This window comes from Meleagris gallopavo, chromosome 2, assembly GCF_905368555.1.
Source record: "Meleagris gallopavo chromosome 2, MGAL_WU_HG_1.1, whole genome shotgun sequence".
In the NCBI taxonomy this organism is placed as follows: Eukaryota; Metazoa; Chordata; class Aves; order Galliformes; family Phasianidae; genus Meleagris; species Meleagris gallopavo.
Window position 1 is genome coordinate 77,136,049 of NC_139405.1, and position 27,612 is coordinate 77,163,660.

General features: G+C 39.6%; 2 protein-coding genes across 13 annotated transcripts in view; one reads left to right on the forward strand and one right to left on the reverse strand.

The window, feature by feature from the left end:
• DOP1A (DOP1 leucine zipper like protein A) overlaps positions 1 to 20,730 on the reverse strand; it is a 66,291-nt gene extending 45,561 nt beyond the window's left edge. For 5 of the 11 annotated variants that reach the window (XM_085217724.1, XM_085217727.1, XM_085217725.1 and 2 more), the window contains exons 1-7: positions 18,141 to 18,238; positions 7,764 to 7,955; positions 6,359 to 6,540; positions 4,521 to 4,691; positions 2,871 to 3,060; positions 2,143 to 2,241; positions 1,536 to 1,635 (exon numbers count right to left, since the gene is read on the reverse strand). In XM_085217724.1, coding sequence (XP_085073850.1) covers positions 1,536 to 1,635; positions 2,143 to 2,241; positions 2,871 to 3,060; positions 4,521 to 4,691; positions 6,359 to 6,540; positions 7,764 to 7,901 — 880 coding nt within the window. In that variant the 5' untranslated portion in view covers positions 7,902 to 7,955; positions 18,141 to 18,238. The other 6 variants (XM_085217720.1, XM_085217718.1, XM_085217722.1 and 3 more) reach the window with 6 other exon arrangements.
• UBE3D (ubiquitin protein ligase E3D) overlaps positions 20,328 to 27,612 on the forward strand; it is a 76,295-nt gene continuing 69,010 nt past the window's right edge. Inside the window, exons 1-3 of one of the 2 annotated variants that reach the window (XR_014881500.1) lie at positions 20,328 to 20,484; positions 20,635 to 20,834; positions 22,035 to 22,125. Coding sequence is in view for 1 of the 2 variants with exons in the window: in XM_085217730.1 (XP_085073856.1) it covers positions 20,423 to 20,484; positions 20,635 to 20,834; positions 22,035 to 22,125 (353 nt within the window). In the remaining variant the exon portion in view is untranslated. The remainder of the gene's footprint in view (positions 20,485 to 20,634; positions 20,835 to 22,034; positions 22,126 to 27,612) is intronic. The other variant, XM_085217730.1, reaches the window with a different exon arrangement.

Here is a 27,612-nt window from a genome sequence, read left to right on the forward strand (position 1 = left end):
GTACAGTGCTTGATTTGGGAATTATTGTTCTCTAAATTGGATAACGTAAGTATCTGAATGCATGATTGTGCATTTCACTGTCATTCTTTAGAAGATGAACAATTTGCAAGTCACAGACTTCAGAGGTTATTAAGGCATTAATAGAGATTTCAGCTGAAATTAGTATACCTAGTCATAATGGATTAAATCCATTTGGCAGTAAGTTATGTGAATTTAAGATACAATATTAAAAATAAACAATTTATTCAGTTCTATAAACAGCAAAACTAAAGAAATACAGAAAGATTTTTTTTTTTTATATTAATCCATTAAATCCCTGCAACTTCCTCAGCAACAAAACTAATTCCCATATGCAAAATTTTGCTGATCTCATCCCTCCCTTACTACCTTCAGTTCTCTCTTTCATGTTCTCCGACTATTTACCCACAAGCTGCCTGCCTTTCATGTCATATCTACCAGATGGGAAATATACAACAATTGCTGGGAAGGGCTCTGGGTAGCCTGAGAAGCTCATATGTCTTGGCTGGTGAGCTGAAAGCTAAACAAAAAAGGTAAAAGCAGAACATAAAACAGTCTTCCCTCCAGTTTCCCTCCACTCAGTCTCCAGATTCTACAACAGTTTTAAGAACTTACATGTCAGAGGTGCCGACTTCCATATTAAAGTGCTCTGACAGTGATCATAAAGAACAACAGGCCAGCTGCATGCAACCACTGATTTCATTTTCTCAAAACAAGACTGAATAAAAGTAATATTTACTTTTTTGTTGTTTTTTTTTTTTTTTTTTTTTTTAAGTTTTCTCATTTTCTAAATACTACCCAAAGTAGTTACTAAAGTCTTCTAAACATCTTTCCTTCTCTATCACTCTTTTTTGACTATCAACTGCTTTCATATAAAAGAATAAACACGTATTACATTAGTAATCTATCACTTGATAGAAGTGAAAGTGTCTGCCATGTCATCATTCCATTTTCATTCCCAAAAAGAGGTTGAAGTTCTGTATTAGCACCTTGAAGGCCAATTAAAGTGATTGATGATTTGTTAATTCAACCACACAAATATTTAACAAAGCTTAAAGTTAAGGTTAGCATATTCAGCCCTCCATAAATATAGTATCAACACATTCTGACATTGTTTTACTTTCATCCCCTTTTTCCTAATACGCTCCAACTGTCCAATGCTGTAATGCCTGTTATCAATTCTTCCACTGTAAGATGTTAGGGAGACAAAACTTGCCTTTCAACGTCCATTTATGCAGGCCTATTATACCAGGCTTTCTTCCTGAATGCGGCCCATATAACCACTGCTACAGGAAAATGCACAAATAATTTATGTAACAGGAAGTAGTTCCAGAATAACATTCTTCATTTGTTATGCCAACAGAGAAGGATGCTGCTTTTCTTCCTAACAATACGAAAGATATTTCCCTTTTCCAATAATCCTTTTCTCCATAACACAAAATGCAGCCAATGGACAAATGATTTTTCTTCAACTTTCAGTCAAAAATAAAACCAATTACCAAATAAAACAAACCTACCCAGAAGCCATGCATAAAGCCTTCGGTTGAGTGACATATCCCTGCGCAGCACTACATGTAGGGCTGCTGACAAAATTCTGATCATGTCGGGACGCGTTGCCTGAAGAAATTAAAAACAGCAAAGTAAGAAATTTCTATCATTTCTGAGAAAGTATGAATCAACTTCACGGACATATATTAAAAAATAATAATTGAAAAAAATTAAAAAGAGACATATCAATAAACAATTAATAAACAAATCTTTAATTCTCTCATGTTCTGAAGAGGATCAACTTTAACTGCTTTTCAATGCTTAGAACTGAAAACAGAACATGAACAAGTAACTTGTTTGCAGATCAAATTAGGGCAAGTCAAAAGCTCCTGATTAGACATAACATTACATTGGGCTTGTGGACACAAAAGTTAAAAGGTTATGCATAGAGTTAGAAAGAACAAGGGCCAATATCATGATATGAGAATAACCAAATCTATCAGAGCAACTCTTACACACGATTCTATTCAATCATGAAATAAATCATTAATAAATATTTCTAAGTACTGCTAATAATTAAGCAGTAGAATACACTTAGGAGTCTGCTAATTAGTATCTCTTATATTAATAGCCTACCTGGCTCATATGGAAAGGAAAACAAAAAAGGATAAGGTCCAGTGTACTCCGTTGTACTAAAACACTGGTATCCTGCACTGATGTGCTTACTGCTTCCACCTGAAGTAACAGAATTGTTGCAAGTAGATGTAACTGAACATTCACAGAATAAAAATAGTCGCTTATAAATATGTATAATATAGCTATTTTAAAATAATTTTGAATAATTAAACAAGATAAAAACAGAAATAGTTATTTTACCACTGAATCATAGAATCATAGATTGGCCTGGGTAGAAGAGGACCATAATAATCATCTAGTTTCAACCCCCCTGCTATGTGCAGGGTCACTAACAACTACACCAGGCTGGCCAGAGGAAACACAATCAATAGATTCCATGTACTATATAAACATTAAACTTTTGCTCCATAGTAACAGTATATTAAAGGACAAAACAATACTATATATTCTTCAAAAATACAAAAAAAAAAAATTTAATGGAGGAGTAACGAATGGACAGTTTTACACAAAATCTAAGCAGTTCTGAAACATTAATTCAGCTTTGCAACATTTATCATGCCCCCAAAACATCAGTTTAATTGGAGGTAGAACAAAGAAATGCACTTTTTTATTATTATTATTTTCAAAGGCTATATTCAAAGATACAGAAGACATTTAAGCCACTCTGGAAGTATGTTATTACATAACCAAGTCTAACACCGATGTTACTGGTGTCAACAAAACATTACCATTAATTCAATATCACTGCCAATTATATAGAGTTGATCTTCCATTGAAAGCTTCCTATTCAAGTGGGAGAGAACGTAAGTGATTCCAGGCAAGCGAACCGCAGGGCTTGTGAGAAGACTACCCCAGAGAGCACTATAGAACGCTGACTGATCCACAGCTGAGGCAACCTTTTCCAACAGTGTGTTTGTTCTGCAAAATAAAGTCATCAGCTGAATTAGGTCATGCATCCACGTCCTTGCCACTATCCCCATTTCTAATAAATAAGTGATCAAGTCTTACTGGAAGACTAACACTGTATTTTGGGTGGCTGATCATGTTCTGAACCACCAAATGCAATCTGGATTCAATGATCTAACCTAGCAAGCCAGCCTGGCTTACAAAATGCTTCCGCTTGCCTACAGAAAGTCCAACTATTCCTGTTCAAACAGGTTTTTCATCTGCTACTTAAGGCAACTGTTGCTGAACACAGAACAGGGGAGCACATCTACTTAAGGATACAGCTTTTGTTCCCTCCTTCCTTGCACCAAGCACTTCTGGCAATAGGGCATAACAACTGTTTGAGCAAGAGCAATCCCTTCCATTACCCTCATTTCTGCCATCTCCTGTGGCACCTTCACACAACCATGACAGACCTGGGAGGCAAGCAAAGTGGCCCCTGGAGAGTAATGGAAAGAAGTAGCAAAGAAGTAGCCCCTTACCCACTGAAATAGGTATACCAACTACACTGTATCTACAGGAAAGAGATACAGTTACAATTGTGCTTCATGTACAAGCTGTAAAATCCCAGCTTCCGGAGCTCCAAGCAACATTCTTGGAAATATCCAGAATATGTAAGCACATTAACAATTCCACAATGACTTGCTTTGCTTTGTTAAGATCCCAGTGCGCCAGACACTATGGTCAAGATACCCAGAAAGCCTAAGCCCACTTAAGGTAAGAACTATTACCTCCCAGGCCACTCTGCTCAAAATATATTAATAACCTATGCAGATAAATGGATCATTGCTGTCAACTCTAATGTAGGTGTTTTAATGATACTTTAGATATGGTAAAGAATAAATCTTAACAATAGAAGCTTGGGCTGTGCGTCCTGAATTCAGTTACATGTTTTAGACTAGGACTACAGCAAATATAACTTCAGTGGAAAGAAACAAGCAGTAAATTCACAGAATCCCAGAAGGGCTAAGGCTGAAAGGGCCCTGTGAACATGTGGTCCAGGCGATGCCCAAGCAAGGATGCCCAGAGCAGGGTGAAAAGGAACACATCAAGACAGCTTCTGAAGAGCAACAAGGAGGAGACTCCACAGCCTCTGGGCACTCTGAGCCAACACTCCATCACTCACACAGTAAAGAAGTGCTTCTAGACTCAAGTGGTTCCTAGTTTCTCTAGTTCTTGACATGCTATACATCTCCAGAAATTGAATTATAACACTAAGTCTACTTAATGTCAAGTCTCTTTCAACATCAGGAACAATTAACAGATAATCTATCATAAGTAATGTTAGGTATCTTCCATCATAATGCTCAGATGCAATTAATATGACTGAATGAAATTAAATATCATATCTTCAAAAAAATCTACAAATATTTAATGAAAAGTTGCAAGAAAAATAATCAGTCATATTGCTTTATTAACATATCCATTCTTACCTTTCATAATATTCTGACCCCTCCTCTAAACCAGGCAGAATTCCAGTTAACAGTCCTTGCAGACCTGGTTTCAGTGTTTTCCCCAGAGGGAGGTAGTAAATCTCATACAGACTCAGTAACGTTGGCTTGACAGACATAGCGGCATTGGCAAGGAGTGGAAATAGCCCGGAACTGTGGGGAAAAATTTCTATATACATATATATATATATATATTTGGAAATGGCTTAAGTGAAACAGTTTATGTTTACAACAAAATACTTAAAGAAAAAAAAAAAAGAGAAATAAGTTTGAGTTTAATTTGAAAAGTTCATGAAAGCTACAAATATAATCAGCTAAATAAAGGAGAGCTTTCTAGATACTAAAAACATTTTTGCTATTGGTACTAAATATAAGAAGTGGTTACAAACAACACCAGTAATCAAAATGTGTGCATATAAATGCAATCTTCAATATCATTGATGACTGATGTTAAGAGACTGAAGACCCTTTTTTTTCCCCCCTCTTCAAACTGCTCATTCATCCTCTTCTCTATGTGTCAAAATATATTCCTGTAGATCAACTATTAAAAATCATTTTGGATACAAATTTTATATGTTACAGAAAAATGAAAGTCTTTGCAAATTGCAAAGTTGTATAATCTATTGTTGCCTTTATCAATAGGAAACGCTGCCTTACTATTCTCAATTGGTTTGTTTCTCTACAGAAAATGCCTTTTTGTTCAATAACTAAAACACTATTCCACAGTCTTTCTTTGTAAGGCTACTACTCATCCTTCAAGATGCTTAGACACAGTCATTCTGCTTACATGAAAAATACTGGAATCTTTGATAATGCAATAATGTAAATGTCCTAGTCTCCCCCCAAGCATCCGCAACAATGGCTCTTAGTTACATTACACAAGGTAGCATTTTTTCTCTGTCCTAGAACTTACTGTTACTGAGATACTGCAGCTACTGAAATCAAAGCACAAACAAAAAAAAGACTGAGCTACAAGTTCAAAAAAATTTTAAAAAAACAACAGCCAACATAGAACTGAGATTCCTCCTTCCAAAAAAAAGCCACTATTTGTGAGCATATTGCCCATGCAAGACAGAATAGCTGAATTTAAGGTATACAATTTGTTTCCAAGCATTAGGATATGCTTCTGCTACCTCATCAGAATTCTGTTTTAATTCTACAGATTCTCAAATTGATGAAATTTCAATCTCTAGGGATAGCTAGAAATTAAAATCCACATGTGACTCTGTGTGTGCACGCATATATTGATTTCTTGCATAAAAATAGTTAACATCCTGCTTTCCATCTGAGAGAACCTGCTGGAAGTTCAGGAATCAGAATAGTTTAACACTTTCTTTTCAAGGTTCTTTCACCTTTATTATCTTCAATCCTAGAGACTGACAATAAGATGTTTTGTACTTGCCCAGCATTCTAACAGAAGAAACAATCTTTCTGTACGACTGCTTTGATTGCTTGGAAGAGTAAATTTCTTGTAATAAGCTATAGTCAAGTAATGGAAAAAAAGTAAATACATTGAAATAAGTTTTAACACTTCAATTGTTGCACATATTTGCACAAAGCTTTGTTTATTTCAGTGAAGAAAAAATGAATGCCAGGTTTCTTAGCAAAAGAGAGCTTGTTCCCAGGAAAACTTAGGCGACCTGTATGTCTTCTGATATACAGGATTCAGAAGAACAGTATTACACAAACATCAGTAACTTGAGCAAAAGAAATTGCTTGATTCTTGCCTTATAACAAAGCAATATTATTAACATAAAATGCATAAAAAACAAGAGAATTTCAATGACACATTTGGAATAGAATTGCTTAAACTGAAGTACCTGTAGAGGAAAAGATCTTTGGCCAAACGTTTGGGCCCAATGATTTTGAAGATGATTTCATACGTTTCAAGAGCCTTCCGATGAACTCCACCTGGCAAAGCTGGATGAAGGCATTGTGCTAAGCGCTTTCCTATAGTCAGCTTTTTAGGAACTACCTGGTACTTCGCATTGTTCTGTAGTACCTGATAAACAAATCAGTACATTAAGAAAAACAGAACAAAACAGATAAGTTAAACATCATATGCATATTTTCCAAATTAGTTCCCAAACATGGCCAGTAAGTCACAATACACAGTAAACCAACCTTTCAAAATGCACTTTGGAGCTTTTTCTTTGCAATGCCTTTCACCTGTACAAGACATCTGCTACGACTGGAAATGCCAAGGCATTTAAAACTTCATTTGCAACGGGCTCCACACTTACAGCTTATTTGTTTCATTTTAGTAGGCCTTTTCTCCCATAATCGTGCTATGGCAGTTCAGGAAAACAACAGTCTCCATTCATCAAATACATTGCCAACAGCTCAGAGAGAACTACTAAAATTATCCCCAAAAAAACTCACAACCAAAAGGTCCAAAACTGCCATAAAGTAAGGCAACACACAAGTTTACCACTGTCTAAAACTGCATGAACACTTCAAGACACAGATTTATATTTCTTTTTATTTTTTGTTCCAAATATCATAGCTTTCTCTATGAAAGGCAGAGTTTACACAAAGGAACTATCCTGCTGACGTTGCCAACAGTATTGTTGATCTTGACTTTCCATAGGGTTAAAAGCACAGAATGTAATTGCTTCAGATCTGTATTTTTCTGTTCCAAATTCTATAGAGCTTCACACTGGTAAAAAGTGCAACATGTAAAGAGAACTTCATGACCCTGACTGAAGATACCTAGAAACTCCTCAACAGACTGATCAGAACAAGATCTTTCAGAACCTGTACACATTTGTAAATAGCTATTAAAAATCACAGTGATAGTAAACACTGAACATACTATCGGCATGAATCAGAATAGCATTCTCTGGTCAACAAATGGCTTACAAATTCTGTAATTCATACATCATATTAAAATATTTAAACAGGCTTCCATCTTTCAAACTATTTTAAGTAAAATTAAATGAGATCAAAAGTACATGTTTATGAAAAAGATGTTACACTTAGTTCCACCAGAAACACAGACAACATTCTCTCTTACTTATGATAAGAGAGCATCGTACTGTAAGATTCAGAAAGTCATTTGTTTGATTTAATGCTCCCTGCCCATACTCAACATACAATTCAAATTGTCTAACATTTCCAGGCATGTTGGAGCCCTGCTGAAATCTCACCCTTCTGCATTATTACCCTATTATACACTCCTTGTCAATTCCTGATTTTTTTTCCAAAGGCACCCAATGGACATACCTTGTTCAGCTTTCCAAGTGCTGATATTAAATCTGCCCATTCGCTGGAATATTCAAAGTTCTTCAGTGCTTTGTCAACTGCTGCTACATAGTTTCTGTACTTGGAATCTGTCAGTAGCTCCAGCTCTTCTGTGTTCATCCTCCCACAGTGTCCCCACTAGTGACCAGCTTGTAATTCATGTACAATCATTACCTGTTCAAAATATATAAGCGAATCAAAACACAGACACATTACTAAAACAATTTCATTCGGAGAACAAGGCATTTTCCTCATGAAAGGCATTACAGAAATATCAAATTGAAGTTAGGCTATTTACAGCAAATCCTACAAAAAAGCATCCATACTGCTCACAAATATTTAAAACATATCCTAAAGAGCGCATTTAGAACCAAATCTTCATAAAAAAAAATAAGAGACATTTGGAAAATTAATGCCTTGCCCCTTGCCTCAGAAGCTGTTTATTCTGAACAATACAAGATGATGTTATTTTATTTTTCCCCACCTCTGAGTCCATCAGCAGAAGGAAAAGCAAACAAAACAAAAAGAACAACCACAAAAAAAACAAACCAAAAAAACCACCACTATGCCACAAATCAGCCCTTCTGAAAACAGAGAACACCATTTTATTTATTTTAGAATTACTTCCAAGTAGAAGACTGAAGCACACACATTAGGTCACACATTATTCTGAAATACTTTCATGCCTCAACCCATCTACAACACTCATATTCCAATTCAGAAATACCACCCTACTTAGTATTTTTTATTATCATTCACACACACCAAAAGTATAAGTCTAACAGTGCCCTGTAATCAGAGGCTTTTGAAATTTTCCCTGTATATTTTAATCCCACGTTATTTACATGAGGTAATTAAGATGTTCTATTTTGTGAAACAGCACCTTGTAAATAATTCATGTCCTATGAAAGTATTTCATGAAATTCCAATCACTATTTTTATTTTTTTCCACCCACTCTCTCTCCCTCCACACACCCACGTACTTTTAATGCTACTTCAGCCTCAAGCACTTGCAATCCGTAATGGGAAATTCAGTTGTAGCATTTCCATGAAAGGAGACTTCTGAGTCCCTTTTAACTAAAGCCATTTGGGAACTTTCTGATATTCAATTTCAGAAAAGATTTCACACTCAACAAATGCTGCTCTTCTCTCTCTTAATTAAAGGAACGCACGAAGAAAATTGCGTGTTGTTTTTATCCGCAGGTAAAAAAAACAACCATGAAATAGCAATAACAATAAAGAAACTGCATTCACAAGACTGCCTACCAGGTACAATAAATAGAAGTCATGCTGAAAACAACAGTTTCAGTGAGATCTTTCACCATGAAAAAAGAGCCAGCCTCATTGGCACCAATTCTGCAAGCAGCAGCATGGCAAAATTGTGGCAATGTTTGAAATTAAGAGTCTATGAAATAACAGAGTAGAAATATTAACAGAAATAAAAAGTGATGTTCTGATGTCTGGTGGTTCTCCAGCTGAGGGATATAAAAATATATTTTTTAATTCTACTAGGTAAAGTTCAAGGTTTTGAATGAGTTCAAGATGACTAAAAATTAAATTTGTATTATTTCACGTAATAAACACGTACAACATAGATCCAAAACACATACATACTTTTCTACATTTTTTCATATATTATCAGTTTAAAACTCCTTACAAGGACACAAAATCCCTAAATTTATACTTTATCTACCCCTCCCTTCAAGCAGCACTCTACCCAAAACAGCGTGCTATCTCCTAACTTCATCAGTAGCTTTATAAGAGGTCATCATCACCATCTAAACATTGAAGCCTTGGGATCAACTGCTTGTTGTTTGCAGCTACCTAAAGCCAACTCTAAACCAAGTTTTTACAAAAACCCCCAACACTGCAAGCTACAGCAGTACTTGTAACAGAAATGCTAACTCGTGGCCTGAAACAGTGATTGAGCACCTGGTGGGAAGGCAGGGCCAACCCAGGGGAGCTCAGGTGTGTGCAACAAACCTGACTGACCAAAAAGGGTGGAACCAGGATTGACCCCCCTCCCAGACCTCATTTAAGGGTTGGCAGTGGAGGTGAGGATGTCTTGCTGCAGTTCCCTACCTGTTTAAAGCCTTCCAATGGTAAGCAGTTTTTCTTTGTTTTTGTATCTATGGCTGCTGTATTTGGGTTGTCTATAGTTGCTATAGTCTAGAATTGTGCCAGCTACTAGTATCACTGTAGTTTTCATCACATTACAGCATCACAGTATATTTTCTCTGTTCAGCACTCCATAAGGTAAATGTGAAGAAAGCCACATTCCAACATGCTCAAATTAGAGACAGCCATAAATCAGACTTGAAATGTCATGACTGTCAAGCTTATCAGATAAGTACTCTAACAGATTTTTGCTCCCTCTTTTTCATCCCTTTACTTAACAGTTGCTTCCGAAGATCAATCAATGCAAATCCATCTTTAATCCTCTTGAGCTTCTTTTTTTTTTTTTTCAGAAGAACATTTTATAAGTATTACTTTAGTCAGAGGCAGCACAGCACCATGCTACGTGGTGCAGAGCGAACTCTGAGAAGCCACTAACTCCAACCTTCGTGACACAGTAGATATAAAGCATCAGATATTGTCTCTTCTTCATTCCTCTCATTGACCTTATGTCTTCCAGAACAACTGAGATTCCACACTTCTTATTTTTTTTGGTCTTTATTACTACTTTGCTTCTCACATTGTTCATGCCCTGCTCATATCTCAGCATTACAAGGAAAGCAGCAAAAAGAAAATAATTATATAGCTTTTTACTGCTTTTGTCTGTAACTAGCATAGCAGAAGTGAATAAAAAGGTCTATACCTACTAACTTTTTACATTTCTGGTTCTGATGTCAGGCTAATTACAAATTGTCTCCAAGGCAGAATAGAAATGCAGAGTATTATTTCAAAATATATTCGAGTGCCAAACCAATAGTTTTCCTTATGGTGCAAAGGACTTAGACCTCTTTTTTTTTTTTACTTAAAAGTTTGTGTGGTTTCACTTTATAATAACCATATTCTCTTTGGATTAAGATCACAAAGAGAAGAGTTTTGCTTTGAAATAGTTACAGAATACCAACAGATTTCTCAGAGACTATTGCAAGGCTGCCAGCATCTGATCTCCAAATGTAAAGTAAAATGTTAACGCTAAAAAGAAGAAAGGACCAACATACAAAAGCAATACGATTCTCCTTTTCCCCGGCACAAAAGATTGAGGAAGAACTTAACACAGTGAATAATGCTTTTTTTGAGTCAAGAAAGCATCATTATCATCTTTTATTCAGCTACTACATAAATGCAACCTCTTATGGCTGTGTGGAAAACAGGACTCTGTCTTCCTGAAGTGCTTGAAAAATCTGAAAGCCAACAATTTGGACTGATTCAAGATTATCAAAGATTAGACAAAAACAGCAGGAACACAACATTAAAAGAACAGTGTTTTTTGTCTTAATAAACTGGTCAAAATATTCTGTTCTTATCAGGAAAAAACACAAACAACTAAATGAATAATTTGTATTTTAAAACAACCGTTTGTTGCCTACCAGCTGATACTAATGAAATTATCCTGGTCTTCTAGTTTGTATTTTCATTTATTCATATAATATCAATTTTGAAGTCCTGCATAGAGAAGAAAAATGTATTTGTTACTACCCTATGCTAATGGTCATGTTTCCTTGAATTTTTATATAATATATAAATATAAAATGTAATATATTTATCTTTAAAAGAGATGAAGAGCACTACTCCTTGTTTTGATAGTGGTTTTTTTTTTTTTTCCCCTTTTGGCATACACATCACAAAGTGAGATCAAATTCCCTCAGATTGAAGGCTCACCTGGTCTCCTGGAGCGTGTGTCAGGACATGGACAACTGACTAGTTAGATGACCATGCCTCTTAACAGATGAGGTAAAGGAAACAGCAGTGTATGAGAATAACATTTATTACTCATGATGAATTTACATCATCTGTGAAATGCTATCTACTTTCAAACTATTTGGTAATATAATATACATTTGAAAATGATGTTTAAATCACAGAAGCAGGTCTTGATGCTTACTACTTCTACTTTAACTTCGAGGGAATTAAAAAACAACAAAATGACAAGACACCACACAATTCTTGATACATCTAGATACCTGCACTCTTAAGGCATGTCTTTGTCAAAGAAAGCAGTTACCTGGCCTGTGGATCTCCTTTTGCTGAGGGTTATGTAAGCCTGCAGTTCCCTTCATCACCGAGGTAGTACTGTCTTTCCTTTGTGTCATGTTAGGATGCTACTCCTACAATTGTATTTTTCACAGCAAATGCTCATCCTTCCCAAACTTACATGCTTGAAAGCCTTCTGTGTCGCATCAAGGCAAACTACTGGACCATTTATGAGACTCTAAGTGGCTTTGGCTGAAGCTAAAGAGACTACATTGAGAAGAACACATTAACACATTCATATAAGTATGTCTTCACTTTATCACAAGATTGAAAGACTTTCCAACTACTTATAAACACTCCAGCAGCTGTTGTACCCCAAAGTTCCTCTCCAGGTTTGATTTGCTGCTTTGTTCCATTCTCACATTTTTTCTCAAGCTTCACAGAACTCATAGGCTTATCTGCTTTCCACCCACCTGCAATACAGAACAGGTCGCTTGCTGGTGCAAGCCAAAGGGCTGATCATTGTGGAGTGCAGACATGCTTATTTCCTCAAGATTTGTCCCTAGTACAGCATGAACCTTAGCTAACAATCCTGCTTACTTGGAATTCAGAGCTCTAGCAGTTCAATGTCTATTCAAAGTCTACTTCTGAAGTTTTCTGGTGATTCAAGCTATGGGATGTGTAGCAAAAGAAAAAACCTAGCAGAAAAGAAAAATTTCGTATTTCACAGCACTGTTTGATTTTAAGCTGTGTGCAGTGCCCACATACCAAGCTGATAACAGCGGAAACATCTTTAACTATACTTTACATGAACAGATTTGAATACACAGAGAACAGACATCCTGTCATTTGACAATTCATTATATTTCACTTCTCCTCAGAAGTGTTTAAAAGCATGAACAGCAAACTACTGTAAATTCCAATCTAGTGTCTTAATACTTGCACTGGAAATATATATTTTCTTCTACCAATAAACAAAGACTTTCCAATTACAACTAATCTGTTTAGAGTCCTCTTATATTCAGAATGTGTCAAAAATACATCTTAATGCCTTCTGAAGAGCAGCTTGAGCTTGTTACTTCAGCCAGTTGTTATTAAATACAGCAATGAAAGATATAAAAGATGAGGCATGACTAACAACTATATACTCACTGTACATTGAACTAGCCCAAACCTCACTGCTATCCTGCAGGAATGTAGAGAACTCTAGGAAACATATTATTGTGACAAGTAACTTCTCAGTACACTTTTCTAACAAATAAAAATTTACAGATAAGAACTATAATTTCTTTTTGTGGAAGAATATCAAGTCAGGTGTTTGTATTCCTTTTAATGTCATTATCCATATTGACGACCTCTAAATCAACATGAAATGTTTTTCTGAGAGACTCTCATTTAATTCTTGTTTGAACGAGAATCAAACACATATGGCTTGTAATACAAAGACGAGATTAAACAACTGAATAGATTCTGAAGCCAGTAGGGAGCACATCCATGAAACAAGCTTATCACTATGTTTAAAGAAAAATAAAAAAACCTGCCTCTAGAAACACATTAAGTACCCCTTTTCTTTTTTTGGATATATAGGAAGTCACAAAGAAAGAATGAAAGATTCTCAGTTTACCACTGAGAGAATTCTGATGGGAATAGATAAGATATGCAAATGTTCTTCCTGCTTTTGCTCTTTTATGGTATTCCAGAGTCTGACATATACCAGATATGAGTTCATCAAGAGTAATAAGTAACAAACTCAACAATTCTTAAGGAACATCCAGCAAGCCTTCTCGTAATCAGCTAGTCCATTCAATATTTAAGAGCATAAATCAAGATCTTGACTTAGATCTAGAGCTGGTCAGCATTTCCCTCTAACTCAGATACACATTTGCAGGAAAGCAGAGACAAGCACTCAGTATTTGACCTCTACTGTTCTGGCATTTTTGCAGAGTTTTCCTCCTTAAATTTCATTTCACTTCAGCTTACAGAGCTATCATCTTTATAACTAATTCAAATTCTAACAGCAAAGCATCTGTTTAAAAAAAAAAAAAAAAGTAAACAATATAGGTAAAGGCATTTTTAATTGTCTTCTGTAGTAGAATAACCTTCATTTAAATCCCTGTGCTGACATTTCAGTAATTCCAGTGGCAAGATATAATACCTTATTTATTGATTTAAACATGAAAAGTAATCACCCAGAGTAAACCAGTTACTGTGACAGTGTGAAGACAAAGGGAAACATTAAATCCTACCTCAGAAGTGTAACGTATGTAGCCTATCACCTATTCACTGCAGCAGAACCAGCTGCTACCGGGTTGATGTGGCTTGGCTTACCCCCCTGTATTGGTGCAGCCTTTTTCAGTTGTCCACAATCAAATTGACAACGTCACAGTTCGCGATTTCCCAACCTTCATAAAAAGATTACAAGTCTGCATATTGGAAAGTAGGTTGCCTGTGTTACTTCGAACAGAATACGATAAGCATTTATCTGACATCGCTAGATCCATAGTAACCACACAAATTTGGAAGGCTGGAGAAAACAGCAGGAAAGTGAGTGCTCGTGCTGCAGCGTGGATGCATCTGCACCCCTGCTGTGCACCATCACTGCCTCTGCCCACAGTGAGCTGTGTGCTCTCCCTGCCGTACGGTGCCTCTGCCCAGCTCCCATGCACTCACTCGGCTCCTGCCCACCTTACTGTGCAGCAACTGGTAGGTACACCATTTGAGTCACCTTCTCTCCAGGTATCTGACCACAGGAACAAGAAAAAGTTTCTAAAATGAACTGCAATTAATTTTTGATTTTACGTTTCAGCCTCATTGCTTCAAGTAATCATTATACCCTTAACTGGAAACACTTCTTAATTAGCTAGCTCTTCTGACCTCCTCCAACCATTTACTGGCTGAAGACTTAGCTTGAGGTACTCTTTTTCTCTTGCTTATGTTTTACTGTCAGCCAACTACTATTAATGCAATAAGAAAGTTTAAAAACAATACAAACAAAAAACACCACAGCAACAGTAACAACTCAAACCCATTTAAACCCAAATTTGTACGGCATTTGCTTTAAAGAAGTTTGCCAATTCATAGACACATTTCAGCCTGGAAAACAAGAAAGGACCACATGAGTTTCATTGCCTTACATTAAGTAGGTGGTATTCTCCTCCTCAAAGAGGAGTCTTGCTTCTAGCCTAGCACCAAGTTTGCATTGTGACATCTTCAGCATTCCAACACTGAATTTAAAGCAAAATCCACCAATTTAAAAAAAAAAAAAAAAAGCCTATGCATTCATTTTTTTATTCTTTGCTCACAATAACTTTAAAATCGAAGAATTGAACCTTTTATTCATCCATTCCTGTTGTTCTGATATATAGCTTCAGGTGAATTTGGCTTCCTGTCTCCAAACAACCCTGGTATTTCTTTGCAGTGTTCACAAAAACATTCGTCAGAAGTTCTCCATGCTGAGTCTCACCAATGCCAAGTTTGGGTAACACTCTGCCCAACCTCCTTTTTTAAATACTTTGAAATCTTAAGATGCTACTAATTCATTTCTTTCTTATTCCTACTAATTTCTATCTTTTGAAGTTCATTTAAATTCTGAAGTAACAGTACAAGCCGTATGTATACAGAAACATAACCTAGACTGTGGTTGTATTTTGCCATGTGTCTGATCACACATGTTCTGGAGATGGATGACAGAGAGCTTTGTAAAGTAGAGTCTTCTGATGACTGCTCTGGAAACAAATCTGTTGGACCAAAACTTGTTTGCCTTCCTCTTGTCAGAAGTAAACCAGAAAGGACATAAATGATTAAATTCTCTCTTATTTATAAAGATACTAGAAATCAAATTAGATAAAACACCATTCCTTAGCTTCACTTTTTTTTTTTAATGACTATATTTAAGTACAAGTTCCTAATGTTCCTCCTGATTACAGAAAATGTTATTGATGGAAAAATCCATCAATGACTCCAGTTATGCATGCTCAACTACACAGATGCTCTAAAATCTCTCTAGTGAGGAAGCACATACCATAGAACATAAGCAAATTAAAATATAAATGATAAAAATAGTGTTTCATTGACCAGAAAAATTATCTCCTGAGTAGCTTTGGTGCTGCATTCTTCTTTTTTCAGATACTGGAGATAAATGGTTGATCCTGCACTGCTTCTCTCTAAGAGTTTGTGGAAAAGGAGAAGAAACCCGTTTCTATTTTTATTATTTATAGTTTAAAATATTCTCAGCTACACATCAAGGCAACGTGATTATTAATCTGAAAAGCAATTTAAATGCATACAAATAAATTCTACTATATAAAAGTTCTGCTCTTCCATTCTATACTTAAGCAGGTGCTATCTGTTTTTATTGTCTCTAAGTTCTGTCTCTGTCCTATTTCCTATTTTTCTCAACTGCTTTCAAAAAATATATATATTTTTTAAAGCAACAACAATGGTAGAACAGTAATACATATCTTCAGTTAGTCTCATCCAAGCAATCCTCCCCAGATAAGTGAGAAAATTCTAAAAATAAAGGTGGGAAACAGTAAAACTGGTCAAGACAACTAAGGCAGTGATGAACTAAGAGAATCACTCCCCCTCCCCTTATTCAAGTGAGCAATACTGGCAGATGAATACAATTTAAGTCCACCTACACCAGACAGACTGCATTCTTACCAGTTTAGTTTGCAGTGCCTGTATGAGTGTTTCTAGTGGTCATAGTAGTACGCCAGTATTTGTGCACAAGAAAAGCACTGCCAAAATAAATATAACCTCCTCTCTGAACATAACCATGAGCTAAAATGTGCAGCCACGGCCCTACTGGAAGATGTATGATTACTTGTCTGTGCAAGATGCTGTTTAAATACCTGCTGTCACCAGTGTCACCAACAGGTGGGGAAAATATGACATTCAGTAAATCAGAAATGCAGCTCTCTTCACCTATTTCTCATTTACAGGCTACTTAGGTTCCAGAAGTACCTATTCTCATTTCAGTTAGAAGTAAATCAGGAATTATGCTGCTGACATTTTGCCTTTTTCTAAACTGGCATTCACCCTTATAACATTCATCTATGTTATATTAAAGGTGACTGTACTTTTTGGATAACCAGTGTCCAGACATCAAACTATCATTAGACATGAGGAAAGATATTACTGTATTTCATCCTGTTTTATAGAAGTTTATCCATACTTAGAAGAAAAGCACATTTGACATGTAAATATTTAGATACATAGGTATTTAGAACAGATACAGATGGAGGCCTGGCAACAAAATTACAAATTACAGCACTCAACCTCACACAGAACCCCAGTTACCTGCAAACATCTAGAAGATTACAGTTTAAGAGTCTTCCATCCGTTCCCAGTCGGCAGAACTCAGGTAACACACTGTACAGTTATCTGAGACCCATAACATTACTGCATATGGGAAGAAGGCACAGGAATGCTAATTACTCAGCAATGAGAATGCAAGGACTCCCCCAAAGCAAGCTCACCAGAAGCACGGCTCATCTCCAGCAGATTTTAGGACATTTAAGGAGGCAAATTGCTTAGGCCTCTCTGCTTATTATAACAGGTGTGCAAATGGTAAAAATGTTCAACACAGAAGCCGTTGTACGTTTATCAAGCAGGCATCACAAGATATAAGGCATCACCAGACGATATTTAACCACCACAAGACTAAGGCCACTCCAGCATCAACAGATGGAGTTTAACCCCGTGTTGCCCAAACGGCTGACCTACGGCGTTGCCCACCAAACATCACACGCTGCGGCCAGCGGAACCAAACAGCGGCCCACAAACCTGGAGTGCTCAAGGTCAAAGCGGGACAGCCCCGCGCTCGGGCCCGGACAGTAGGACGTCCCCCCCGGGCAGGATGGCTGCCCCCCGGGCACGGCGTCTGCCCGCCCCTCATGCAGGGCACGGCCGGGCGCCGGCGCTCCGCACCGCGGGGCCTTCTCAGCGCCGCCAGGCAGCCCGCGGGGCGCGGCGGGAAGGGCCGGCCGCCACAGGTGAGCCGCCGCACGGCGCCCAGCGGGCTGGCTGCGTTCCCCCGCACCTGCAGCTCGCCCTCGGGCGGACGCGCCGTCGGCCCAGCCCTCCTCGGTGAGCCAGTGGGGAAGTCGGCGGCAAGCGGGCCCGTTCTGCGGGGAGAGGAAGGCGGGTTCGGCTTCCGCCGCCCGCCGAAGGGCGAAAGGAAAGGAAGAAGAGAACGACGGGGAGCCGCCTTACCTCAGCGACCCCGCCGGAAGAGCCGCGCCGCCACCGGCCGCCCCGCGCCACTCTGACAGCTCCCGGCGTGCCCCGCGCGCCGACGCACCGCGCCGCCTGGCGGAGCGCCGCGTCAGCAGCGGGTGGGGGGGCTTCTCACAGTGAGCCCGAGGCGACTGTCCTCACGGTTATTAAGTCTGCCAGCTCGTGGCTTATGTTAACAGCCAGCAGCTGAAGGAGCCCGGCTTTGCTCTCATGGTGTGGGGTAATGCAGAGGAGATGGGAAGCCCTTCCTCGTGGAACTATTTCAGGACTCTACTGCATAAACTCAGATTCAGCTCAGTACTCAGTACTACATAAATTCAGCCAGCCCTCAGTTCCCTCGGTTGTAGGCAGGCACTGAGTACAGCCACAGACCCTGTATTTCCAGTTAAAGCAGTGTGTTGGCCCTTACTTTTTTTTACAGGACAATACAAATGCACCTGAGATTTAATTCCTACCCAGAGGTCAGCAGTGCATATGGGGCCGCTTAATATGGAGAGTAACTTCTTAAGCAGAGAGCGATAGGACAAGGGGAAATGGTTTTAAACTGAGAGAGGGTAGATTAAGTTAGATGTTAGGAGGAAGTTCTTTACTCAGAGGGCAGTGGGGTGCTGGCAAAGCTGCCCAGAGAGCTGTGGGTACCCTATCTCTGGAGGAACTCGAGGCCAGGTTGAATGGACCCTGGGCAGCTGAGCTGGTGGGGGGCAGCCCTGTGCATGGCTGGTGACTTCAGGCAACAGGAGAACGCTGTGTTCTCTACGTGCTGATCTGCAATTGGAGAACAGGCTCTGTGCTATGGTAGCAGATGACAGGATGAAAGGCACCTCTGAAGAAGCACTGGAGCTCTCCAAGCCCCGAGCACATGAGGAAGTGGTGGATGATGGCAGCTGGTGACTGTTGTGGAGGATGAAGGACACCATCTGCCACCTGGACTTTTGGCCTACTACCCCAACCACTTGTACACAGAGGCACAAATGACACTGCCTTCTCTGTGGAGCAGCATCATGGATGTGGGGAACTCTTCATAGAATCTCAGAATTGCCAGGGTTGAAAGGGACCTCAAGGATTGTGAATCTCCAACCCCCCTGCCACATGCAGGGCCACCAACCTCCCCATTTAATACTAGACCAGGCTGCCCAGGGCCCCATCCAATCTGGCCTTGAACACCTACAGGGACAGGGCATCCACAGCCTCTCTGGGCAGCCTGTTCCAGCACCTCACCACTCTCTCTGTAAAGAACTTCCCCTGACATCCAAAATCTTCCCTCCCTCAACTTAAAACCCTTTCCCCTTGTCCTGCTGCTATCCACCCTTCCAAAGAGTTGACTCCCCTCCTGTTTGTAGGCTCCCTTTAGGTACTGAAAGGCTGCAATGAGGTCACCCCACAGCCTTCTTTTCTCCAGGCTGAACAAGCCCAGCTCCCTCGCCTGAACTCTTGTATGGGATGGACAACGGGCTGTGTGACAGCTTGTGATTCAGGATCAGAAAAGAGACTGGTAAGAAGTGGCAGCTTGGCGGCCATCTAGTGAGGATAAAAAGTCATAGAATCATTAAGGTTGGAAAAGACCACTAAGATCATCTAGTCCAACCACCAACACATATCCACAACCCATATCCCTCAGAGCCACATCCACATGGTTCTTAAGCATCTCCAGAGACAGTGACTGCACTATGGCCCTGGGCAGCCTGGCCACTGCCTCACCACTCTTTCTGAGAAGTTATCATTAATATCCAACCAGAACTTGTCCTGGCGCAATGTGAGGCCATTCGTTCTTGTCCTATCGCTGTTACCTGGGAGAGGAGGCTGACTCCCACCTCTCCTCCTTTCAGGGAATTATAGAGAGCAACGAAGTCTCCCCTGAGCCTCCTTTTCTCCAAACAGAACTATCCCAGTTCCCTCATGCGCTCCCTGCAAGCCTTGTGCTTCAGACCCTTCACCAGCTTCTGGACACATCCTAGCACTTCAATGTCTTCCTTGTCGTGAGAGGCCCAAACCTGAACACAATATGCCAGGTAGGAAGGGGTTGATGCAGGGTTGATATCATCCCCGCGCCTGCTTATGGCTGCTGCCTTCGGGGCGGACCAGCCCTGCGCACCAGCGGGGGCAGAAGAGAGCAGCGCTGCGAGACGGCCGCCAGGCCGGACAGCGCCGGCGCCCAGCTGCAGGCGGCGCTGCGGCGGGAGGCCGCGGTTGCAGCGCTCGGCCGGCGCAAGAAGCAGCCGTTTCCTTCCTGCGCGGGCTGTTGGAGCCGCTGTGCCGGCATGGCGTGCGCGTTCCTGCTGGAGATCCGGCGGGGGACGCAGAGCGCCTTGCTCGTTATCCGGTAGCACGGGAACCCCTCCACCCTCTTTCTCTCCCTCCCTCCTCTTGGGGCTGAGCGGGACCTGCGCATTGCGCGGCGCTGGGCAGTAGTTCCTTATGCGGGATAAAAATAAATAAATAAATAAAAACGAAACCTGCTTTGCCTTTCCAGCGAGGCGAGCCTGCGGAACCTGCCGGCCGACATCTCGGTGGCCCCGGGCCGGCTGGAAGTGAGGAGCGGCTCCACCTCCGCGGCGGCTGCGCTGCCGCCAGGGGTCAGCCTGGCTCCGTCCTCCTGCCGCGGGCTGCGGCGCCTGCACGGAGACGGCCTGCACCTGCGGCTGCGGCTGCGCGATGTGCCCCGCGCCCCGGGTAAGGCTGCGCGCCGGCGGGCGATGCCGACAGTCACGGCTTCTGAGCGCATCGGCAGCGGTCTGCTCTAAAAAGCAAAACTGCGTGAGGTGACGCAGAGAGGGAAGTTTGCTGAGTAACTTCTGCGTGGGAGTTTAAGAGCTGTGTTCGACTCCCTGCCCATGTTTTCCCTCTTCTATTACACATTTAGTTGCTAAAAATGCAGTAATATGACTCATTCTGGCTATAATGCAAAAGTTGGCAATGGCCGTTTATATAAGTGTGTTTATATAAGTTTTATGTTTTATATAAGCTTGCGAAACTTGTTTCTTATGTATCTGGAATGCTCTTAGGTGCTACCCAATTCTAAAATACCAGCTACCTTTGCTGAGAATATACTTTGATGTCAGAAAGCCTGTTTATGCATAGAGTTAGGCTTACACTTTTTCTTCTGCCTAATATTAATTGTTGTTCTCTGGATGCTTTTGTAGTCATTTTTTTAATTTAGAAGCTTGTATTTTAAGCTATTTGAGCTGTCTCCTGAGACTGCGTTCTCTTTACTGACCTGTAGAGGGTATTGCCGACTGTCCTTTGTCTGTTCTTTGAGTGGTACCACCATCATAGCGTATCTTACCTGGCTGAGAACTGAAGACTGCTGCTTTTTTTTCTTTTTTTCTTTTTTTTTAAGCACCCAGATATTTTTTGTTGTGTATTGGGAAGTACCATCATATGGCAGAGACTCTTACTAATAGGCCAGGCTGGATGTGGCTCTGGGCAGCCTGGTCTGGTGGTTGGTGACCCTGCCCATATCAGAGGGTTGAAACTAGATGATCATTGTGGTCCTTTTCAACCCAGGCCATTCTACGTTTCTATGATCTTTGCACAATAGAAGCGTTGAATTTTAGTTTGTACAGTCTCTGTAATGATACTCAGCTCCTCCAACTGAGAGAGTGGAAGCAGTTAAAACAGTTACTCACAAACTAAATTCCTGTCCTGCAATATGGGGCATGAGGTGGAGGTGGAAACTTTATCCAAAATCTCATTACTTGTTTCTACAGGTAAATAAATTAAGGTTGTGTTTAGAATGTCACTGTTTTGCTTTGTTTTTTAGATTCTTATCTTGCTTAAGAGTAAAGTTCTTGGAAAGATTTTTTGTGTATAAGTGAAAACTTTGCCCGACCTTGAAGATTACTGTCTTCTCTTTTTTTTTTTTGTTTGTAGAATTGGTTTATAATCTGAGGGAAAGCCTGAAACCACAGAAGAATTACAACTTTTACTGCCAGTCCTGTGGTGACATCATAGTAAAAGAACGGTAAGCACTGTAGTATCTTACACTTATGTCAGTAACTGCCACACTGATTGGTGTTTGTATTATTTTCTCTACTTAAATAGTTAAAAGATGTTAATTTTGAACTTGTTAGTTGAGAATACCTGGAGACACTTCTACAGATGACTAAAATCAAAATTATCTGAAACAACTTTTATTTATTTATTTATTCATTTTGGCTTAGAAGATAGAAATAGCTAACTAACAGCATATGGTACATTGCCCTGCAAGGTGGGAAACCTGAATTCTCTTTCTGGTTGTCTGCGGTGCCTCAAAAGAGACATTTCTTTTTGTGGCTGGACTTTGCTGTGCATAAAAACAAAACGCTGAAATATTTTGAATTGCAAATATTGCAAATAAAAAGTTCAACACATTTTTAATTTTCACTGATTTGAAAATACTCATAGTCTATGTTTAGCTGACAGCTCTGCTGTATCTAAGGGATTCTGTTTGTTGCAGAGGAGTTGGCCTTTAACAGTCCCTTCCAACTCAAAACGATTCTGTGAAAATTGTAACCTAGACTTCTTTCTTCCTGTGTACTTTAAGGGATCCTTTTCAGTTCTGACCACTCTGTTATGAATTTTCTTCAGTCACTGTGCTGTTGTTACAGAGTAGCTGGCCAGGATGGAGGTGTTGTCAGCAGCTCTATTCTTCTATCTTTTAAGCAAAGCTGGCTTCCACATTACTTTAGAAATGCTGAATTTGGGAAGTACAGGAGCTGTTTCTTAGCTATATGACTTGACCTTCTCTACTCCTTACAAAGTGAAACAGAATGAATGAATCATAGAATGTCTTGAGTTGGAAAGGATCTCAAAGATAGTCTAGTTCAAACCCCCCTCCCATAGGCAAGGCTGCTAGCCACTAAATCAGGTGCTAGATTGGGCAGCTCAGGTCTCCATCCAGTCTGTCATCAAACATCTCCAGAGATGAGTGTAGAGGAAATGCTAAGTCATGGCTTGAAATGGGTGGGAAAGCAGGACCAACCCAGAGGAACTCAGGTGCATGCAATGTATCTGAGTGACTGGAAGGGGTGGAGCCAGGATCGAACCCCTCCTCCTTCTCCAGACCTCATTTAAGGGTTGGCAGTGGAGGTAAGGGTATCTCACTGGAGATCCCTGCCTACTTGAGTCCTTCTAAAGGTGAGCATATATTTTTTTTTTCCTTTGTGTCTGTGGCTGCTGCATTTAGGCTTATTCTCATATTCTCACTTGCTATAGCATAGGACTTCGCTGTTCTGCTATTGTTGCTGTGCTTTCCATCGCATTGTAGCATTGCAATGAGGCATTCGCAACCTCTTTGGGCAGCCTGTGTTGGTGCCTCACCACCTTCTCAGTGAAAAACTTCTCTTGAACATCTAATCTAAATCTCTCCTCTTATAGTTGAAAACTGTCTCTTCTTGTGCTGTTACTATCCATCCATGTAAAAAGTTGGTTTTTCTTCTCCTTGTAAGCTCCCTTCAAGTACTGGAAAGCCACAGTGAGGTCTTCCTGAAGCCTTCTCTCCTCCAAGTTAAACAAGTGCAGGTCCCTCAGCCTTTCTTCACTGGATGGTGATCCAGCCCTTTTATCATCCTTTTGGTCCTCCTCTGGATCAGTTCTACATTCTTCCTGTACTGGTGCCCCAGGTCTGGGCACAGTACTCCAAATGGGGCAGAGCAAATGGGGACAATCACTTCCCTCAGTCTCCCGGCCGCCCTTCTTTTGAGGCATCTCAGGATACTGTTGGCCTTCCAGGGTACAAGCACACTATACTTTCTCATGCTAAGTTTTTCATCTACTAGGACCCCAAAGTCCTCCACAGGGCTGCTCTCAGTGAGTTCTTCCAGTCTTTATAAATATTTAGGATTGCCCTAACCCAGGTACAGCATCTTGCGCGTGGCCTTATTGAACCTCATTAGGTTCACATGGGCCCACCTTTCAAATTTCTTCAGGTCCCTTTAGATGTCATTTGTTCCATCTGTTGTAACAACTGCGTCTCTGAGCTAGGTGCAGTCCACAAACTTGCTCAGTCTTATTATTTATGTCACTGATAAAGATGTTAAAGATTACTGGTCCCAAGATGGGCCCGCTGAGGAATGTGGCTTGTGACTGACCTCCACCTGGACATAGAGCCATTGATCACAACCCTCTGGCTGTGACTTTCCAGCCAATTCCTTATCCATTGGTCCACTTTTTGATCCCATATCTCCAATTCGGAGATAAGAACGTTACGTGGGACCTTGTCAAAAGCCTTGCAGAAAACCAGGTAGTCTGCAGAGTGAATGAGAATTTTAATAAAAAGCTGCTGCATTTTCTGGATCTTGTGATGAAGAATTTTGACAGCTTCAGCTGGATATGTATAAAGTGTTAGAGACACACTTGCAGCCTTTTATGATCTGTGTCACTCCTAATACTCAAAATGGTAATGCAAATGTAAATCAGTCATGTCTTTTTTTTTTTTTTTTGTCATACATAAAAATTTATGGTTGGCCTGAACATAAAAGAGGGAGGGTCTTGGGCTTTGTCTGATGAAATGTCTCATCAGAAAGTCTAGCAGTAAGCCTTTGATACATTTATAGGGTAATGAAACTTGTAATTTCTAGTCAAAAAGCATTTGCTTTCAAAAGATCTTGTACCTTCTATATTTTCATCTTGGAATGGGTATTTTCCTGAATTTCAGCGCACCAAATTCTTACGCGTGGAATTTACATACTTTGGTTCCACATCCTACAGTGTAACATAATTTGAATTTTTAGAAAGGAAAAAAAAAAAAGGCATCATAATACATCACACGTAAAACATTTCTCCTTGCAGAAGACCTCTGACCCCCTTGAATGTTATCTCTAAACTATACTGACTTGGGTAAGAATAGAAGGTTAGAGCTGCCAGTGTGTCAGTTTCTGTTTTACCACTCCTGTTCTTCCAAAAAAGACAATACTTTCAGAAATAAAAATTGTTTGTTGTTTGCTGCATAGTCCAGAGACCTTGCTAATGAGAACACAGGTGATGGGATTGAAAAGAAGTTGAATAACTTTGTAGGAGAGAGCTTAATAAACTGTGTATTGCTTGAAAAGTGTCTGTAATAAGATCAACCTGATATCTAGAAAAGGTATCTTTACAAAGAAATTGAAAGAAATGGAATTTAGTTTAGACGTCTCCTAGGAGACATAAGAGTCACCTAGCGTGCGCATAGTTGCTGCAACAGTGCTAGTTATGGTCTTTAGCTGAAGCAAGAGGATTTTAGGTTGAAATGAAAAAATGTACTCTAAAGCTTGTTTTTTTACCACTAGAGATAGGAAGTCTGCAATTTCTGTTGCTTTGAAGAGTAGATGAGCGAAGTATGTCTGGAATGGTTTAAGTGTTGTCAATGCTTTCTTGAGACAGGGAAATGGATTGGATGGGAGTTTTCAGCTCAGTTTTTGTTATTCCCTCTGTTTTCTGAGATCCGCTGGATTAGTCTGTCTCCTTTGGGAGTCTTGATGGCTCTTCAGGCATAAGGCTTATGCTCTCTGCTTCTTCCATGTTATTCTCACATTAGAGGAAGTGGTTAGGTTTTTTTTTTCCTCCATAATTTTAACAGTTGCAAAGAACTTGAGGTATTTTCCTCTTTTTCTCCTTACAGTTATACATACAGTGTGAGTGTAGCTCATAGGCAAAATAATTCTCTAAGACTTTGTAATGTATGAAAGGCTGTATGTTGCAAAAAATAATATTTAGAAATTGACTATTAAGAAATTACTGTTTTAATTAGTCCCAAGCCTGAGCAACTTTACTACACAAGTATTCTACTGAAAAACTGATTGTAGGAGAAGTCTTCCAATTGGACTTTTCATTTAATAATAGCTTTAGGCTTGACAGCTGTCAAGTTGGTCTTTCCAAAAAGATGGCTGCTCCTAAAGGAATCCAGCTGGATCTCCTATCTTTTCTTCCTCTCTAGAACTGAAGAGTTAAATAATAATTTTTACTGTCTGCTTTACTTTTTGTTTGAGGCATTTTCAATAAATAGGATGATGGGATTGGCTGCTTAAATATGAATTAATAATGATGATAGAGAATGTTTATGCTAATGTGGTTTTACAAGAATCTCTATGACCAAATCCTCACCTTAGCAAGGAAGCCCATTACTGCAACTGTCTTAGACTAGTGCCTAACTTTAAGCTTTTTAAAACTTAAGCACCTAGATTTTCTGTTTGGAGACAGAGCTATTCTCTGAAGGGAGGTTTAGGTTTATTAGATGCTTTCAAAAGGAGACTGTGTTTCTTAATTTCTCTCTGACTGTATAACTACCTTAAAGCAGAAACTTAGCTATTAGTTATCAAGGTTGTAAGTTTTATTTACAGGCTAGAGTTTATTATTATTGTATTTAGCAGCTTTAAGGGAGTCAGCACCTGGTAGACTTCAGGCTTCTTTTTTTATTGTTGTTGTTTCCTGGAAAGCTACTTTCAAGTAAGTGTTAACATTTTTCCAGTTCTAGAGACAGGATCTAGAATAAGGCTTCTCAAATCTGAATGGTGAAAGCCTAAAATAAAGTGGAAAAGTTATATTTTCTGTACAGCTTAGTTGGGAGGAACCTGTTAAGGAACTTCTCACTGATCAGAGTAATTGCTTTTTGTTTGGTGAGAATTCAAAACCTTGATGCAATTTACAAAGCTCCAGGCTATGAGGGTAAAGAAAGAGTAATGTAAAGAAACTGGACAGCATTGATCTGCAGCCTAAGTTTTTTTGTTGTTTTTTCTCCCCCCTTCTTCAACACTTTAAAAAGTATTGCTGAGCAATATCACCTTTTTATTGCTGTGATATGAGGAATAATAGAAGGAATGAAAACCTTTTTTAGTGTTAGTCCAGGTGTTAGCACTAACTGTATACAACTGGGAAGAATAATCAGTCTTTAGACCTCCATCTGAACCTTGATAATATCTCTGCTGATACATAAAACTACAAAGAGTGAAGTCCGGGATGTTACTCATAATGCTAAAGCTGGGCAGGAATACCAGTTATTCCAGGTTCCACCTGCAGATGGGGCAAGCACAGTTTGAAATGTATTGCAGATGCAGAAATAAGGAAGGCTATACAAAGTTTTTCTTTGACTCACTCAACAATACAGAAAGCACAGTGAACTGCAGTGGGAAAACAGGCATCTTCAGAAAGGAGCAGTCTCTGAAATGCAAGAACAGGAGGGTGTCTAATTGCTGTCTCATTAGTTCTCATTAGTTCTCTGATGACTTGCAAAGTGAGATTGTATTTGCAAGTTTTCAACTAGGAGTGGAATCAAGGAATGATGTGTGAGGAGTTTGGGCAAGAACAGACAAAATATGAGAGCAAGAGTAAAACACTCGAAGAAACCAGACAGATAACAAAACATTGTGACAAACTGCATGTAGAAAATTGTTGTAGAACATGCACTTAAAGCTATTGTCTGTTATTTTGATAAAGAGGCAGATTTTTTTCCCAACGCAGCAGTTTCCTAGAAGACATGGATTAAAGCAAATGTAAA